Source organism: Haliaeetus albicilla, chromosome 17 (assembly GCF_947461875.1).
Source record: "Haliaeetus albicilla chromosome 17, bHalAlb1.1, whole genome shotgun sequence".
NCBI classification, from domain to species: domain Eukaryota; kingdom Metazoa; phylum Chordata; class Aves; order Accipitriformes; family Accipitridae; genus Haliaeetus; species Haliaeetus albicilla.
Window position 1 is genome coordinate 4,172,528 of NC_091499.1, and position 20,548 is coordinate 4,193,075.

Consider the following 20,548-nt stretch of genomic DNA (forward strand, 5'->3'; position numbering starts at 1 on the left):
TACAAACCCAGTTGGTGAGTTCAACACACAGTAAACCTCAAACCCACCTCTAGTTCATTTTAAAGGCACAGTACAGTTAATGTCAAGTTTCCATCACATGAAGTATTGATCAGAGCTGAATTCTTGAGTGTATATTCATTACAGTTACCTTAGTGCATAAAAAAAAAATCTTTTAAAATCTTGTCAGTCAAATGGTTCATTGAACTCCTGAGAAACTTTAGTGAGGATGTGGCAGGTGAAGAATAATTCCTATTATAAACGCTGACAGTTATTTACTGCTTGTATGACAGAGGGTGACAGCAAATGTCTGAAACAACTTTTGAACTCTCATGCAGAAGCCTGCTCCTTGCTAGCTGCAACTAGCAATAGGCTTGTTGTAAATCTGGTTAATGCCTGCATTAAAAAAGTGGTACTTACTGAATCCTCCAATTAAAAGAGTCAAGAGACAAAGTGACCAGTTCAAAGGCAGACCATTGCATTTCTGCATATAGACTATTTAGACAAGAAACAGGACTGGATTGGGAAGAACCTGGAAATGAAGAAAAGCCTGGAAAGGGAGGAGACTTATAGCAACATATACTCAGGGACTGGCCAGGCATCTTGGTCAGTGACTCCTAAACCTGCACGCAACATGCAAGCAGCTATGTGGCATGAAACCAACACCTTCCTGCCAATCTTCCCCAGACAAGCAGAGATCTCTCCACTGCAAAGTTAAGGTAGAATGGATACAACTCTGCAAAATTGGGTATCGCAGCTCAATCTTACACTCAGAAAGATTAACAAACAAATCTGTACACGATACAGCCAAAGCAGGAAGTGGTAATTATCATTGGTTAAAGCTGAAGATGAAATACGAACAAAACCCACAAAAAGGGGAACATCTGAGCAGTTAACTTTATTTTAATTAGCTCACGTAAGTTTTCCACCAGGGCATCTACAAAGAAGTATACTCTAGCTTCTTGATATCCTCTGGATGCAGCTTCCAGACAGTCAACATCAGGTTGCACGTTACATTTGAGTTACTTGAAATTCTTATAAATAATTCCTTGCAAGTTTCCCCAATGGTCACGTTTAAATAGTGTTCAGCTAATTCTAGTCAAAGGGAGCTCAGACTGCCTAGGCAAGTTGCAGTACCTACTACCAGCATTTGAATACATTTCTGTCCTTTCAAATGTCTCATTGGTAGCAAACAGATTGATTGCTATTAGTTGAGCAGACTTGACTACATATTTGCAGATTATGATCAAGCTACATCAGACGTTCTTCCAGGTTGCCACATAAACCTATACATTATTGGAACAGTTAGCACAGAAGGCTTGTTAAAAGACTTCAGTTTTGTTTGTTCCTGTAAGAGGCCAAACATCAGTTCCCTGTGTTCATGCATTAACTAAGCAACTCACCTAAGATTTCTTGAAATACTGAAACTGAATTAAAATTCAGAAGTTCCTGAGAGCATGCTGTTCTGAAATACTGCAGGAAGAGGCAGACTGTTTTTGAAACAACTGAACAGAAACCTGCCAGTTGTAAGAGTTTGCAAACATGTAAGCAGGACATACTAATAATTCCCCTGCATTTCAATATTTAAAAATTAGTTTTATAAAAAGATTACCTTATGTAAGTTACATTTCCATGTGCTTGCATGGACTATAATTTCCCCTCAAGTAGCATTAGAAGTTTAAAAGCCTGTACTTGTAAACATTTTCTTTGAGTCTGTCAAAACATATATGAAGATATTTTTCAGCCTTAGAAATATAGCTCAGTAACTATATAGCTAAAATAACATTACTTTACAAAGACAACATGAATGACAAAAATATTTATGAACTGTGTTTATATAAACATATTGGCTTGTAAACAATTTGACAGCATTTACATTAAATATTGAAAGAAAACTTCAAACTAGACAATTTGCATTAAAGAGAAAAATAAGTTAAAAATCAATCACATCTTAATTATTCCATTGGTGAGTACTAAGTCAGGCACCTGGCAGTTTCAGAACTGAACTGTACCAAAACACTGCAACAGTGCTGAATGTTGTCGTTTACACTAATGATTTCCTTTGACAGAGCAAAAGCCACCTCAGTTACCTGAGGGATTCCCATGGGATCACAACTCAGTAGGGACAACAGTATGAAAATTAATTACTCTTCACAGACTAGGAACTCACCACTTAAGTGGATGTTTTTGGCATACTTTAAGGACAGTCTCTTGTTAGCTAAAGCTTTACATGGGAACCCCAGAAATGCCAGGAAAGCTAATGCAAAAGTTAAGTCACATCCTTCTGAAAGTGTAAACCTCATCCAAATCTTTCTAGCAATGTTTGCACCAGTTGCAGGATTCTAGCTAGTTTTATTTATGAGCTTGAATAAAAAAAGTCCTCCAAGTTAGGCATGAAAGTATTTAAGAAAACTTTAGTTAACAGAAAAGCATCATGAATTATGAAATAGTTACAACAGCTCATCAAATTTTACATCAGAAAGTTACATATACATTTAATCATAAAACAGTATTTTCTAGATATTATTCAAGCCCAGCTTCAATATTTGTTCTGATACAACAGTGATACTCAAAAAGTGATATTCAGTTTTTTACCCCTTTAAGTGAGTACACTTATTTTCTCTATGTTTACAGGTGCAAGGATGCTTTTTTGGATACCAAATCCACATGGGTATGACTTCCAACATAACTTTAAATTACGTTCTTCCATCTTGAAGGCAAAAGGCTATCAACGGTAATAAACAGACAGTTCATCATCACTCATGTCTGAATCATCTTCATCCACTTCACCTTCAATTACTGATTTCTTGCCTTTACAGCATGAAACAATTAATCCAATTAAAAAGACCTGCAAATTTAAAATAAGTAGTAAAAGTTGCTGTTATTCAATTAAGAGGCATACAAGGGCAATATACGTAAAACAACATGGCAGTGTGGTGATGCAAATGATTCAATGACAACTACTGTAAATTATTCAACTTGATTCAGTGATCTCTATAATCAAAATACTTACTACAATGAATGCCCAGTTCCCAAAGTAATAGGCAGCACTGAAGAACCAAAATTTATGAAGAAAGAGGTACGTCCGAGTAACGATACACTGATCTAAAAGGAAAGCAAATAGTACTGATTAACACAGAACAAATAAAAGTCAGCTAATTCCAATTTATAGGATAATTCAGTTTGAGAGTATTCAGCTCTGAGCAACAATTACACTCCATTAAATCAAATTTACTCTCCACTACCAAGAAAGCATACAAGAGGGGGATATTTGTTATTACGGGAGAGCGACTATGAAAACAGGTAACACTAAGCTAAGAGTTATACAAGTAACCCCATTACCATTGGGTACAATTTCTCCTACAGACATGTCAACTATTGCCTGTTCCAACAGATCCTAGTTACTCCCCATCTAAGATAAACTGTAGCCATAATGAGGAGATACAAGGCAGATTCTGTATTAAAAAAAACATTTCAGTACTTTGGAAAAGAGTCTCTCTACCAGGATCGGGTAAGTTTTGTACAAATCAAAGTCAATTACAAAGTTGAGTTACATAGGCAAAAAAACCCAAAACAACCCACCACATACTGGGGCTTTTATGACCCAGATAGCAGAGGGCTTATTTGTACCCAAGACCCGACAGTACTGGTTCAATCTTACTCCTTCTCTAACACCATAAATACAGCCACATCCAGAAATACTACCTAAGTATTCTTCTTCATTACAAAGTGGCAGGTTTTAACAGAGTTAAGAATCAAATTGTCAAGGCTTTTTTCAGACTGCAGACAGATAGCATAAAGGCTTGTATGGGACGCTGCACCCGGACCACTCAGGAGGTCACGTCAGAGGGCGGCCGGCAGGACACGCGAGCCAGCCGACAAACCTCCCCGGTGCAAGGAGAGGTGCACGGAGTTCGTGCTAAGGTATAACATGATCTCCTGGGTTTTCTCATTTACTATGCTTCAAACCCCACCTAAAGCCCATTTCAGAGCAAAAACTGGCATCTAAACAATTTGAACACTAGAGAAAGTAAGCAACCCCGAATTTGCCTGTTCTTCCCTCAGTTCTGACCCCCAGTTTGGGAATACCCCCTAGGTGCAGTTAAAGTACAGACTTCCCACCTCCTGAAATTGGGAGTGATGTGCTGCTGCTTATATAGTTGAACTCTTAGCACCGACCTAACAAGCTAGCAACCTGACAATCTTCAGTTTCTGAAGGTAAATATTTTATTTAAAATAACTTCCACATCAGATACCAAGCTGCTTTAACAATACCACATACTATAGCCCAGTATTTCCTGGGGAGAGAAGAGTTAGGAGTTGAGGACAGGTCTTTATCAGAAAGGTCTGCCGCTTGACCTTGCCAAGATGATCCCCCCCAAACTAAATCCCTCCAGTGTCTAGAATGATTGTATCTAAACAGAGAAACAACTCCTTTCCTTCAACAGTTCTCCAATGACTTCATAAAACTAACCAAATAATTTAAAATATTAAGTGAAATGCTACTTTAAGCAGCAGACTGATTTCTGGAATCTATTACACAGTATCAGCAGACAAAAAAAGAAGTTGAACTGGGATTTCACAATTACTAGACACAAGGGATCCAAAACACAAATAGGCACATTCTGCAGATAATTAAAGTGCAAAACAGCTTAATTAGAGAAAGCATGCTTTTCTACTAACACAGAGTGAAAGCACAAGGAAGGAATTTGGCTGAACTAATCCTTTCTGGTTTTCCAGACTAGATCTCAGTTATGCAGAGAAAACTGACCCCCCCCGTTAAAACCAGTCAATAGCACTTATCCTACAAAAAGAGGGAAAAAAATTGTAAAGTAGCACACCATTCAACGTTCCATCTTTTGCTAGCATGACACGTCCATAGAAAAGGTGAAGTTTCCGACAAAGCAAGAAATGCCGGCAGTGAAGATGCTTCATAATTGCAGATAGTATTGTCAACACCATCTGCAGCTCTCCAGCTGGTTACATGAATTAAAAAACAGCTAAAAGACTTTCAGATGGCTCTCTACAGTAATTGGATTAAATAGATGATGGTAAATATTTTAGAACAGTTTGACCTTGAGAAAACATTTCTGTGGAATGTCACAAGTTCAGCTCACAAAATTTTAGTTACTCCTTCTGAACGAAGATATTATTAAATAGGCTGACATAACATGACATTTTTAATCAACCCATTCCTCCATGACATAATTTAGAATAAGTTATAATGAATAACCTGAATTAAGGTAACTACTTGTTATCCAGAAAGATCATTGTGAATATTACTGACAGATCTTGATCATTTGGAACAAAAGTATATGTGGCAAGCTACCAAGCCTCCAATAGATAATTGCCACCTCTTTAAGAATACAGCATATTACATAGAGCTGACCAAGCAACAGAGCCAAACAGCCAGGATTCAAGACAAAACAATGTTTTAAACAAAGAATGACAAGTGCTAATATCCACAGCTACCTGTAGAGTCAATATTTTATTTCAAGTCCACTGATAAAGTCTTTCATACTGGTGAACTGGAAAACCCTTAGGCTCAATGTATTAATATCCTCAAACAAAGGCCTCTTTGAGAAGTGAATTAGCTAGTTTAAGATGAATTACAAGGATAAACAAATCTGTTGATAAACCAATCTTAAAGCTTAAATAGTCATTTCATGCACTGAAAACTCAAATTATGAGAACTTATTTACAGATAATGAAGTCTGTCTTTTCTGCATCTCAAAATACAGTGAGCTTTCACAAAAGCATTTAGAAGGAAATAGTTTAGGGAAGAGTTACAAATTGTTGTGAACAACACAATTTAAAGAGACTGGAGTTCTCTGGGAGTCAATACTGAGGTGAACACTTGTTTTACCTCTTTGTTAATCAACTGGACAATGAAACAGATTATACCCTCTGTAAAACTGTAGATCAAACTGGGGAGAAGTGGGGATCAGAGGCTCAACACACTACATGGTAAGATTCAGAGGGACCCTATTTTTCCAGCCCCTTGAAATAGTCCTCAAAGTTTAACAGAGAAAGAAGTCCTGCACCTGGAACAAAGTGACACCATGCAACAGTGCAGGCTGAGGGTTGACAAGATACAATGCAACTTTCCCAAAAGTGACCTTATGTCCCGGTAGACAAACAGAACATGAACAGTATTCATCTGCAACTCAAAAACATAACTGAATATCAGGCTTCATTAACAGGAATACAGCCAACAGGTCCAGTGAAGTGATCATTTCCTTCTGTTCTGCCTGGAACCACACCTGCAGCAATGCCATTTTGGGCTCCCCAGTAAGAAAGAGGCATTGACATACTGGAGCAAGTCCAGTGGAGGACCACTGCAACAGCTAAAGCACATAGCATACAATGAAGATGTGTTTGTTCAGCTTGAAGTAAAGGTGTTTGCAGGTGTGTCTTACTGCTACCTCTGCTATCTAGCAGGGGCCTACAAAACACAGGGCGAAATTCTTCCTAGACCTGCACAACAAAAGGACAACAGATGACAGAGTTTTAGCAAGAAATACTCTTATTAGAAACTAGGAGAAGCTTCACCATCAGCATAAACACAGAAGCAGGCTACCCAAATATGTTTCAGAATGTTCATCCGTGGAGACATTCACGACTGGACGGACCCAAGCAACCTGCTGTCCTTAACCCTGCTGGGAAGATGGACCAGACTACCTCTGGAAGTCCTGTGTGTGCTCAAAATCATTACAATTCACATTACATGAAGGTAGATAGAGACAACACAGATTAGATCTAACACTAAACATGGTATTTTAGATGGAAAACCCAAACAGAGAATAAGAATGTCATCCACGGACAGATGAGGTTCACATGCCCAGTTTCAAGCAGAACCTAGTTTTGCTTAAAATACACTCAAAACTACTTCCCAAAGGAAAACCTACAGCTTTATTGTGCTTTATGTGTAAGCACTGCATATTCAAAATCCTAAAAGCATTGAAGGCACAGCTTCAGGTATCCAAGAACACTTAGCATTTCATATGGCCCTGCTGCCAACCATCCAAAAGCTATGCTGCAAAAAGCAGCTGCTGCTTGCACTCCAACTTGCAACTTCAGCTTCAAGAAAGGGTTTGATGCATTTCTAAACTTAAATTATACATCAAGTTCCAAAAGGTTTGCTATGTCACCTGCAAAAGGTGTAATTAAGGGGAAACCTACATTTCTTCCTTATGGGCATTACTTCTGGGCCTGCATCTGCATTTTAATAAAAGGAATTTCTTAATTGGATATCTCATCTCAGGTAAGAAAAGTGTGTTGTAACTCAGACCGCTTATGGAAGACTACAGAAGTGTGTAAGACCTACGGATCGGCTATATGTGGCTACAGAGTACACAGAATAAGAGTCCTATTACGTAGTTTTATCTGGGAATTCAACATTTCACTAAGGAAATCATGTAAAGAGTTATAGTCAATTTATAGTAATCAAACTGATCACAAAAGTTAAGTAACTTTGCCTGTACAAAGAACGTGCACAAGGAAGTTAATGGCCCAAAAAACCACATGACACTTCAACTAGGTAAGAAACCAAGTGACATCTAATGGCGTAAGACCCATACAGCCATATTCCATATTCATCACTGTGTCATGTCCAATTAATTTTTCTCTCAAGAAACAGCTACACTTCTTCTTCTACCATAAATACCCATTGAGTGATCAGAAACCCCTTTGACCATAAGGGGGGAAGGAGTGCTACAGTACCGTAAGCAATCCTGAACCACATGTACTGACATGTACTTGTTTTCTGGTTTAGTAAAAAAAATTCAAACACACAAAATAGTGGAAAAGCAAATAAAATTTAGAAAAAAAAAATACTCTGCTAAAGATTTAAACCTCAAGAGACAGAACATGGACTTGTTTCTGGTTCTGGCTTTGGTCAGACCAAACTGTTCAGATGGGCGAGAAAATAAGCTTCAGGAGTCCTCAGATATTAGAAGGTATATCAAAAAGTTCTGTAATTGCAAGTTTCCCCTTTGCTCTTGTACCTATCATTCATCACTTAACATCTTCATCCATATTTCTAAGTGTTAAGGTCACTCCAGGACTTCCAATTTCCACAGAAGTTCATGTTTAAGATAGTATTTCATGCATCACTTTCACAAGTTTCTCTGGAAACAGATTCATGGAGTGGCAGTAACAGCTGCCCCCAGTCACAAATGTAATATTTCTTCCTTTTCTTGTTGGCTGAACAGGGCAAAATATGACTATGTTCTTAGCTGCCTGTTACTCAGCAGTTTCTACAAAAGTGGTTTTTCACATATGCTATTTGAGCATATCCCCACTTATTCCATATTCTTCTCTGCTGTTATATATATACACACATATACATAAACACACTCACACAAAATTAATACTAGTCTCATTCAACTGTTGAGCCTGTCTTTGTACTTTCACAAACCAGCCCCTCTGCTGCTGCTTCTCTGGTTTAGGTAGCTAAAAATCAATCTGCTATACAAAGCTTTTACAATTTTTAGTTTGTGGCGTCTCATACCAGTTATCTCCTTCCCTCAGCTAACTTCTCCCAGAAATTGCTCAAACCTCCAAGTTGTCGCTATTTCAGCTTTCATAACAATGCAAGTATTACAGGGCTTTACCACCACTTGCCTCAAGGGTAACTTTGCAACAAATTTACACCTTTGATCCATTATCAGACTGAAAAACACGTTGGAAAACATACTACTGGAATTGGTTCATTCACAAACAGCAAGGATCTGAAAACACTTCCCAAATGGTTCTATGTAGCTACAATAGCTCCCCATTTGAAGAGATTTGAATTGCTAAGCTTCCAACATTTCAAGCTGACAGCACTTTGAAGTGCACTACAGAAGCAGGAGTATCAAATCATTCAGATGTTAGACAATAGTTTGCAGCTATCTACAATCTTTTTAAATATAGATCTAACATGCAAGCACAAAAAGCTGCCTGCTGTTTCATCCCAATTGTTTTGGGCTGGGTTTTTTGTTTTGTTTTGGGTTTTTTTGCTTAGCTTGAAGTGGTAGTGAGATGGCACTTAAAAGACCTGTAGAAACTAAAAGTCTAGCTGGATACAGTCTAGTCCGAAGAAACCTACCTTATTCAACAAGAGCTGCTCAGTAGGTTTGGAATCAAATCCTACCAAAGGGAAAGATTTAGCAGGCTAAAGAAGAGCCAGGAACTTGGAAACCAGGGACTAATGAGGAACCTGGAAAAACTATTTGGGACAAGCTATAATTTAGAAAGCAGACTCTGCTTTTTTCAGTGACTCAAGCTACAGGTAAGTTGCATCCAATACCTCATATTGCATATCTGCAAATCAAACCCAACCTGATATAAGCCTAGACAGCCAGAAAATGATGTAATCAATGTGAATCAGTCTGGTTTTACAACAAATAGTCAGATCTTATTTTGTAACAAAAGTTACAAGTCTGGATAACCAATAGCTATTTACAGTTACTTTGCAGTACATTAACTACTGCAGCAGTCATACAGCTTCTTGATGATAATTACACACTAGAAATGTTTACATTAAATGGCTCAAGAATCTGCAAGTCCTATCAGTGCTAGCAGGACTTCATAGCGTAAGGAGGCTTCCAGTAAATCCTCCATAATATTGTGCTGAAACAAGAAAAAAGTCACTGATCAGCAAAGTTTCTGAATGCTAAATAATGAGAACAAAGTCCTATTGAGCTATCTGGGTCACAACCATTTTTTCCAACAATCAAATTTAATCAAAGTGGCATATATGAACAGGAGATGCAAGATTTAGTTGCAGAAAGAGCGTACTAGATCTTACAGACAAGCAAGCACAAACAAGCTTTAGCTAAATACAGGCAAGAGTTCTCACCACTTCCCTCTATACATTCAAAGAGCCTGTCAGTCCTCTTTTAGCCTTTCTAGATTTGGAGTTCATCCTAGCACAGCTATAGCATTACAATGGATAATTGCACCCAGCTATAAAGGTTTCTATTTTAGTTTGGTTACTGAGAACCTGTGAGGGTGCCAAGATTTGCATGTATTAACAAACCAGAGGAAAACCGTTTAATGAGATTCAAAGAGCTAAACCTGTTAATCTCATTTTTCCTAAGTTTAAAGGATGACTTGATTTTAACCTTAATTAAATACCTTCCAGTGAAGAAAATACTAATGCTACAAGGCCATGTGTATAGTGAAGAGGTACAGCATTAACCAGCAACTAAAATCTGAAGCCATGTTAACTCCAGAGATAAAGTCCTTTTTCTACAGGGAAGCAATAAACCATTGGATCAATCTGCAGAGGGAAAAAATGTTCTCTGTTGCTGTTGAAACTAGATACCTTTTGAAACATTATGTACCATTTAGTTTAAGTATGAACACTGGCTAGATGTGTTTGGACACAGGCTGTATAATTGCTGTTTCTTGCCTTCAAATAGCTGCCTTCAAATTTGAGCTTCTGCAAGGTGTTTTCTGAGTCTCCCTTGAACGTCTTATTTTTAATAACTGAAGGCAAACAATTCTTATTTTAAAGACATAGCTATTGATAAACTTCAAAGGCAATACCCTAGGTATGAACATGGATGCAAGATTCCAGAAAGCAAGCAATGGACAGCATAACCTACCATTTTCATTCTAATCAAAACACTTTCCATTGGCAACATACCGCATTTTCCAGTATCAGCTCAGTACAAGCTTGAACTTAAGCTAGTTCAGACTTTTTGAAACTACATTATACCACTTGCCCTTCAGTGTCATTTTTGTCATGTCCTTTCTACTTGCCTCATCCTGTCTTTAGCTGACCACTTAAGGATGTCTGACCTGTGTGAGAAGGATTCATTGTTTTCACCATCCTGAGATCATGCTGCATGGAAAAGAATTTGGAAGATGGGGAGAAAGAAGTTATTTTAACAGATTGATCTTGACCTCTTAATACCTTTACACAGAGTACCTCATATTCTGTCTGTAGACAGAAGTATTTATAGCCAGCTAACACTCAAAGAAGCATTTGACAAAGTAGGACAACTTTCAGTGCTGGAATGCCTTGCTTATTCTCTGGCGAACGACTATCATTAAAGAGTCAAACTCAAAAGACCCAGTGCCAAATTCTTTTAAATAAGAAGTTGGATGTGCATTAGTGACTTTCTCATTAATGATACTCTGAAAACAATGGCTTCCTTCCCATCCTTTCCCATTTTCTGCCTCCTTCAGACACATAATTTATGACACATTTGACTGTAATCCAGTCAGGTTTCTCTCTCACAGTTCAGACTGACATTGGACTGGGCAAATCCTTTCATCCAACCTAGCTGCAGGACGTGGCTTAGGCAGTGAAAAAGGCCATCTTCATGAATTGATTCTTTCTAGTTCTATTGGGCAAGCCATATTTGAAGATGGACAGGAAACATCTGTATGTAGCTTCACCAGCTGTAGTTACAGATTGCTAAATTTTCTGCATGGCTGTTCTTGAGCATGTTATATAGTGAATTCATCAACTGTCTGCACCAAGATAAAAAGATGATTTGATTACACCAGCAGAAGCAGCTCCCATCATTTAATAGAAATTATTTCCAACACATGTTGTAAATTAATGTTTCTCAGCGATGAAAAGATTTTGTGGCATTGCTAATTACAGAGAGGCCAAATACGACACCTTTTGATATGAGAACTGCCTTTATTAAAAGGATCATTTTGTAGACTAAGTATTGATAGGTCTCTTACTCAAACAGGTTCTTACACTGGGTTCATTACTTCCTTTCAAGAATGGGTGCATACCCCTCAATCCTTTGTAAGAAGCTTCAACTCTTATTCCAAAGTACTGATAGTATCAGAGCATCTCACTTTATTGTTGGGCTTAAATTCAACAGGCAGTAGAACTAGGATGTTGATGCAAGAAGAGAATATGCAATTGCTTTACTGCTAAACTCCATTTAGCATTTCAGAGTATTTAGTAAATTCAGCCTCTTCTCTTTCCAGTTATGATCTCTTGGAGGGAGAAGAGAGATAGTTCAGAGCAGCTCATATCTGTCCACAGTGGTGGGGTGCAGAAAAAAAGCATAGGAATTGAAGTTTCTACAACTGCACATCCATGAACAAAGTACTGCAGAAAAATATTTACAGCACTCCTAGCTACTCATACTATTTACAGCTGCCAAACAGGGCTTTCTGCAGTCAAACATGAACCATTGTCCTTATTTATATTGAGTTCTCATGATTATAAAGGACTTCAATACTGTTATGTATAAGTAGAGATTCAGGGTAAAGTACTAGTAAGGTCATTCAGTAAAACAACAGGAAAACTGATAAAGTCCTCACTGAAATCCTCATTCAGGCTTTTTGCGGAGCATTTTATAACTTTGCAAATTAATTCATTTAAAAAAACATTTGGAAGTGGTAATCTATGGTCATAAGATACTTAATACAAAATTACTAATACTGAAGGTTCAGAGCAACTCGCTTGTGCTTTCACTTTGCACGACTCCTGGATTTCTCTGAAGAAGAAACAAAGAATACGGTCCTGTTTTGGCATTCATATTTGGGGGTCCTTTCCAGCTTGAGTAATGTCTACATCTAGTCTTTATTCAGGCTAAAACAAAACCTGAGGTCTTGCACTTGTTGACTTCCAGCTGATAAGAGTCCTATATGAAGGCAAAGACCTAATTAACACAGTAAGTCCTGCTCAGTTCAAAGCCTTAGAAATGGAGATAAATTTTTTTCTTTCCCACTTCACATGCAGTTGCAGTAAGTGCACGCCTGTGCAAGAGACCCAGCAGAGAGACTGTACCCAGCATTTAGTAGGCCTAGGGTAAAGCTCATTTCCCCAATTAAGGAAATGAAAGAATCAAAGGGGAATTCATAGCATGTTATGCATTTAAAGTGAATGATGCTTAAAAAACAACTTGCATGGTTTTCTGGTCTAGAAAGAGGCAGATAGTGTTTATCAGATCTCATAATTATGGTTGGGAAAAGTCTTGTATACAGGCTTGCAGCTGAGCCACTGCTCATTTACATTAGATCTCATTAACCTGTTTAGCTAAACCTATACCAAGCTGTCAATGCATTAGTCCAGCTGCAAGAGTCTTAATCATGGAACTGAACTTCTCTGCTTGACCTTATGCTCAACTTAACTGTGGACCCAACAGTTCAGCTGGCATTAATCCTTGAAAACAGTGATCAATGAGGTCTTTGCCCAACTATATTGAACACTGAAAACTAATGCTGGTTTTGCCTATAACAAATATATTAAATTTGCTGCTCCAAAAGACTATTTTAAAAGCTTTTAAAAAGTTTGTGTTAAGCAAAACATGAACTTTTTGTGCAAAGTAACTAAGAAAAAGGTACTTCATTGAATTATAAGATGTAGCCTGCTCTATTACTTTTTGACTTCTCTTTCATGTAGTTATGCTATTATGCCCTCTGGCATTCAGCATAAGACAGATTCATCTCCTGCATACCAGGCATAAAGAGAAACAAGCTTTACTGCATGAAAGCAGACAATATAATGCTAAAACCCCACAAATTATGTATTTAACAGTAGATACTTAAGACTATGGTTTTTATAAGATTGTATTTTAAGTGCCTTATGTTTCTCCAGAAAGCGTAATTGTCCTTTTCATGAAGCCAAACACTGGTTTGAAACACATATATAGAAAACACTGCCCATTAAAGCCTGAAGTTTTAACAATATTGACATTTGAGAGTATTAGTTGCCACAACAATGATCAGATCAGGTCTCTTCTACCATCTCAGGAAAGAAAAAAATGTACTTAGTTACAGTAAGTAGAGATCATATCTACAACATCTGAGTATTCAATAAGAGAGAGCAGATTGCTATAAGCTTATCTATCAGCACAGCCATTAAAAGGTCATAGTTTGTTTTATGTTTAAGGAAAAATGCCTGTTAGAATTAATTCAGTTTAAAAAAACAAAATAAAGTAAGTGCTGAGAAGACAAATCAATATTTGCATTTAGTTCCAGTTCAGTGGTTTACATAAGATAAAACCCTGGTACCAGAGAAGTCAATAAAAGCTGCAAGTGCTTGGCCAACCTTTATCTTAACTTGAAGTTAGCTGCACCTGGTTTTGCTCTGTGTCTAGTATCCTTGAAAACAAGGGAAATTGGATTTAAAAATCTAGTTCCTACCTTCAAAATAAGCTTCACTTCTCAATATATTCTGTCTGATCACAGAGCATAAGAGTAGCATCTACAACAGTTATTTTCATTAGTTTTCCTTATCCAGTGTTAAAAATAACAGGTATTCCAAGGCAAGTATTACATTTCCACTTTCTAAAACTGACTCAATGAAAACAGTGAATAAAGTGTTTTCACTAATGCAAATTTTTTTTTTAAGTTGAGCATTATAACAAACCTTTCATTTATAAAAACACTTCAATGGCCTGATTGTATCTGTAGTTAACAACTCCACTACACCCTTCTGATCACATTAACATTCACATTTAAAAATATCCATCCATCTTCTACTTACACTAGGCTAGGCTAGGACAGCATACCAATACCTCCTCCACCTCTTCCCTATTAAGAAAGCAGAGCATGACTCAAAAGATACCTAGTGCAACAACTAGTTAATGACAGCAAACCAAAGCCATCACTTACACAGGCCAACTCTTGTGTTCAGCACGTCACAAGATTAGTTTTATGCATTAGCTATATTGTTTCCATTGATCAAAGCTAATTAGGAAAAAAATCGTGCAAAGTATTCAGAAATACAAAAACATATCATCAAGCATCACTGGAGTTTAAGAAGCTTATTTCAAGTCCAACCCAGTTCCTATGATTAAGCAACAAAGTCTGAAGAAATCAGACTATTTGAATTTTTCCCAGAAAAGTCAAGACTAATGAGCTCATCGACGCCAGTGAGTGTATTCTTCTCCAGCAAATACTAGCCAGGCCAAGAAGCTTTTCACAAGAAACAAAGATCTGTACAACCTGCTCAAAGTGATCTCATTTTGAAAGATGAGAGATTTTGCTCTTCTAGACCCTGCCACAAAAGAGTTTCTATTTTTAATCACAAAAATATGGCAGCTTAAATATGAATTGAAGTTACATGTGTCAAAATATCAAAACACTTAAAGCCGCATTAAGTCTAAAAATAGCCATCAAAAATAAAGGTGGATGAATGATTTATTTGAAGTATGGGGGAGACAGGAGAAAAAATCCATCCACCTTGGGAAATTGTATGATACACCAGGAACAACACTAACACCTACATACTAAATTTGAAGATGAGTTTAAACACAAGGGAACCACCTTGCAAAAGAGTCCGTAGCCTGATAGACTGGGAACAAAGAACTAACAGCCCAGTTATCTCCACTTGTACAAAAATAGTTTAAGATTAAGTATTATCTTTCCCAATAACACAAGGAGGAATAAAACCTGAGGAGCTGCTAAGATCTTCTAGAAGCATAGTCAGAATTCAGGAGTTAAAAAATACTGATAATAAGATGAGACTATGGGACAACTTATTTATATTTTCTATCAATTAACAAAACACTGTCAAGCCTTTTTATGAGTATATAAATGCATACATAATTCAACTCCTCTTTATACAGAGAAGCTGAAAGTTTGCCAGAGTGAGAACAATTGAGAGCTTCAGCCTGAAAAAATCTGGACCATCCTGAAGGCCATAAATCTTTTGCCAAGATCAATTTTTTTCAACAAGAGACCAAAGCAATCAATAAAATTGACGGTGACCTCAAAGAGCAATATCAGTACAGCAATGACTAGTGCAATTCAAACTGTACAAAAATTGTTTATATGCAGAGGAAAAGGAAGGGAAAGGCAACTTTGTAAAAGAAAAAAACAAATCCAGCACAAATTCAATTAGCTTGTTTTTTAATGAAACCATGCTAAAACTCATTCCCAGCTTTAGCCAAGATTCATATAGGAATAAAGACTAATTAAAACATTACCATTCCAAAAAAATTCAACATTAAGGCCTACATAGATGGAAAGTCAAGGAAAGCTCCACAATTATCCATCTTCTTGCTAATCACTACTCACAGCTCCAGAATATCCACAATACAGCTCCTGCCCAAGTAACTGACCAAAAAGGGATAGTTAATAACACAGATGAGCAAGAGTCATACTGGATGTTTTAGGAAATGATAAATTAAGAGTAACAGGATTACAGGAAAATAGCCTGGGACATCTATTTCCACCGGTATTGTTCATGGAACAGCCCATATTTACACCTTACTACAAACTGCAGAATTCTCTTATCTGTGAAGTTGCACTGAGAAGTTCAGATCTTAGGTTTCCTGAGTACACTATGAAATTTAATAGAATACTTCTCTGTATGTTTGGATGACAAACATATGCACTGAAGTGACAACTATTCACCAGCTAGGGTTTATTTTTAAGGTCTTCTAGAAACACCTTAAAGCAAATGGGAGATGTTTAAAGGTAATAGAATACATTGTTACACATGGTTTCTACTAAAAATAGCTATTTCTTCATATGAATTAAATAAGCTTTAAGCAAGCTGTTTTCTGGACATACCTACGCATCAAAGCTTTGTATTAGACTAAAGCAAATCAAAGCCATGAAGAGATTGAGCTGCTTATTACAGCTGAGCATGTGCATATCATATAGGTAATACAAGAAAGGAACTTCTTACCTTCAGGTGCATCTGCATCACATTCTTTAGATACAAATGTCACATTCCTTGGCTGACCATCAGTAGTTTTATTACTCTGCATTATAAATACAGAAAATTAGTACACTAGTCTACCAGCAATATTCTTTCATACACAATAATAGCCCCTGAAACAAACACATCTCTCAATAAATTATTAATTTTATAAAAAAGGCTTTGACAAACCTCTTACAATATTCAAAAGGATTAAGATTGGTTTTGAACACTATAGGCAGAGTAGGCTGTAAGTGGTACAAGGTGAACATTTCTAAATAAGCTTTCATTTAGGAAAAATTAATAGCTTGTGCTCTTTTCAAAGACTCATGAAAAATAAAAACTTCATCTCTGAAATTAAACCTTTTAATTGTGCATAAAATTAATTTGGAATTCAACTTTGGTGATGAAGACACCACAGAAGTATTAGGCTTGCATAACGATACCTAATACAGTTTACTACTGGTCTAAAAGCTAGATGATAGTATCTGATATACTTAAAAGCCAGAGCAGAGGAAGACAAATTGTGCTGAAGTGAATATTGAAAACCCAAATATTTCTGTTTAAATTTCTCAAATATTTGGTCAACTGACCCTTTCAGAGACTACATGAATTCTTTATGTACCATACTTACTTTTGAATAATCAGTGAATAATTTTAGCAGAGTCTAATGCAAATCCTTTGTACTACATTGATTTCTTCATACACTAATTCACTTCAAAGGGTCTCTATCTACTGTACTTACTTTCACCCTCATGATTTCCTAAACAGGAAGCCCTCTGAAAAAAATCAGTAAGGGTCAACACCTTTTCTCCTTCAGGTTGAAGAAATCATGTCCCTTAAAATCTACCAGAAATCAGTACAAGCTGGCACATAAGACTAAATGTTTCTCTGACAACTTAATTGACAAAGTTTAACAATATTAAGTAACTTCAGCTTTCACTCCGAACATTCAGGAGAAACAACCAAGTGCCTATCCTAAAAAGCAGCAGTTTGTATGAAATTCAGTTAGCTGCTCATACAAAACACATAGAAGCGTGGAGACCATTACTGCCTTAGAAGAAACAGATGCGAAAAGAGTACGAGTAGGCACAAGAATTAGGAACTGAAGTGGAACCAGAGGTAAGAGGACAATGTGTAGATAGAAACAATAGGATAAGAACAGAAGACATGAAATTTCAATTATTCACTGTACATGTAGCAGTAGTCCACCTCCAGGAGGTATTCCAACTGGCTGTCACCATTACAGCTTACACTGCTCATAGAAAGTGCTTCTTTCAAAAAAACAGCATTATATATTGTACAATTATAGAAGGGCATACAAAAAGCACAGAACAATCTCAATCTTGCCACTTCAAAATTGTCTTCCTTATCTTTGTTCATTTTAATTTTTAAACAGTAGAAATTTAAAATACAACACACAACAATAGCTAGACTTGCAGGTTTCCTTTGATAACATCTTCGCTTTTTCCCAGGTTTGATATCATTCTTGTACTCCATAGACACTCCTATAATTTAAGGCCTCTGACATATCCAGATTCAACTCCAAATGCTTTCCACAAGCTCAAGACACTGGGGTGTACCCTAAAGTCATCAGATCAGCCTCTTCTTTGCTAGCAATCCCTTTTCTCCTACACAAGGCAAAACTTTGTAAAGGTCCACTGAAAGTTTTCTACCTTTTCACAAAACAGATATGAAAAAAAAGTATTCCAAAAGAGAGATGTAAAGCATGTCATAGTATTAACCCTTCCTAATAAAAACTAAGAACCACATTTGCCATGCTAAGAGGAATAGTAATCTCATTAACTCCATTAGCTAAACACCATTTTCGTTTTTATGTAGCTAGAATTTCTAACATTCAAATTTAAGATTCTTTAGTATATAAGTAGTATTACACAAAGCAAACTACACAAGTATTAAACAAAGCTAAAGTAGTCTGGCACAAAGCTAACTCACACAGACAAGTAGTAAGTTGGAAGTTATTACTTATACTAAAGGGTTAACTAAAACCTAACAATACTTATGGCAAGACTCAGCAAGAGTTCAGTATCACTTCATCTAGTGAAAGACATTAAAGAAAAAAAAAAAAAATCACACCTTTGCCAGCACAGAATTGGTTTCTACATGCATGGTTTCTACATCTCTTCCAAGTAGTCCCTGAACAGGCCAAAATCTGCTCCCGAGTCCAGGGTTGCGATCCTACTATTTGCCCTATTCTCTCCTCTTAGGATTCTGAATTTCTACCATCTCATACTCACTGTAGCCAAGACTGCCCTTGATCACTTCTTCCATGTTTTCAGCACCAGGTCCAAGACAGCATCTCCCTATTTCAGCTCCTCAACTGCCTGTGTCAGGAAGTTGTCACCAGTATACTCCAGAAGCCTCCTGGATTGCTTGGGCTCAACTGTGTTGCTCTTCCAGCAGATACCTGGGTGGCTCAAGCCTCCTATGAGGACCAGGGACTGTGAACATGAAGCTACTTAGAGGTATTTTCAGGGATCATCTTCCTGATCAGGCGCCTGCAGCAGAGCGTATCACCCATGCTAATCTGCCCTCTAACCCTAACCCAGAAGCACTTAGCTGGCTCGCTCATCCCAAGGCAAAACTCCAGGCATTCCTCTGCTCTCTCACATAAAGGTCAACTCTCCCTATGGGCCACGCCAGCCTGTCAATCTTAGAGCCCGCACCTAGCCATGGTAGCACCCCAGCCATGTGAGCTATTTCACCATGTCTCTGATCCCAGTGAGAGTGGAAACCTGAAACTGCATGCAAACTTCTAACTCCTTCTTTGTTTCCCCTGCTGCATGCATTCGTATGCAGGCACTTCAGAGGCACCCAAGTTGCGCTGATTTCCCAGAAAATGTAGGACAGCTTTGCCCTTAATGCTGTCATCTCAGCACTTCTGTATTAGCATACATACACTTGAAGTAGAGCCCCTTTTGCCCTGCAGGGCACAGAAAATGACTGGACACGGAAAAGATGCAGAAGTGACAGCAGAGATGTGTCTACAGAACAATTCCTCAAAATAATTTACTTGGCGTTATGCAATAGAGCACTCAAGTCTCAGACATTTTTAGTATGAGTGTTGTCAGAGTAAAACTCTAGTGTTCCAGTTATCACATCCAGTCCAGAGCTGAAAGCAGGATGCCTCAAGGACAAGCAAGAGACAAACCCAAGTACAGTAACTCAGTGTCTGTGCTTCAAGGAGCTGACACGTTTTGGACACTTAAAATAGCAAGCTATCATATAAAGGGTTAGGTTACGGCCTATTACTTACATAATTTGTTCCTGCTTATGTTCAGAATCAAGAACGTAAAAGGATCTGTTTGCACACTTGGCCATCTAAGGGATACTTTCTGGCCATTTAAAGGATACTTCTGAATTCCTGCTGATAACAATGGAGACACTCAGTGTCCTGCAGCTTAGCTCCACTCCTCCAAATTGTCTATGTGAAGGCTGAGGAAGGAAAGTGACTGCTGCTGCTCTGGCCCTCAACCAGGGAAAAGTATCATTGTCACTTACAGCAAGCAAATGCTGGCCTTCTAGTTTCTGTCTGGGCCAGTCAAGTCTTACAGGTCCACTAGGTAGAAACATCAGCAAGCACTGGTCTATCTTTCAGACAAATGGAAAAAGACCTGGCCTGATTGAACAGAAATAGCAATTACACTTCAAGTATGGGCAAAGTTATGTTTTTGCTACAAAGCTGAGAAGGTGGCCTGGATGTGGACAGAACTCTTCACCTTTGTGAAAGGCTATAAAGAGACTCACGGCTGTTTAGCAGATGTTACAAAGGTTGTCTTAAGAGATGAAACCAAGCATTCCTCAGTGTTTGAAGAGCTATGCAAGTTGACTAAAGCCTCAGTTGGTAAGGGCACAGTATCCAAAAGAAACTTTCAGAAGTTTCCTACAGACATCATAGCTGAAGACACTTTT

At 37.6% G+C, this 20,548-nt stretch overlaps 1 protein-coding gene across 1 annotated transcript in view; it reads right to left on the minus strand.

Annotated features, from left to right (window-relative positions):
* Window positions 1-880: 880 nt before the first annotated feature.
* LMBRD1 (LMBR1 domain containing 1) overlaps window positions 881-20,548 on the minus strand; it is an 83,857-nt gene continuing 64,189 nt past the window's right edge. Inside the window, exons 14-16 of the mRNA XM_069804591.1 lie at window positions 16,604-16,679; window positions 3,011-3,102; window positions 881-2,845 (exon numbers count right to left, since the gene is read on the minus strand). Coding sequence (XP_069660692.1) covers window positions 2,726-2,845; window positions 3,011-3,102; window positions 16,604-16,679 — 288 coding nt within the window. The 3' untranslated portion in view covers window positions 881-2,725. The remainder of the gene's footprint in view (window positions 2,846-3,010; window positions 3,103-16,603; window positions 16,680-20,548) is intronic.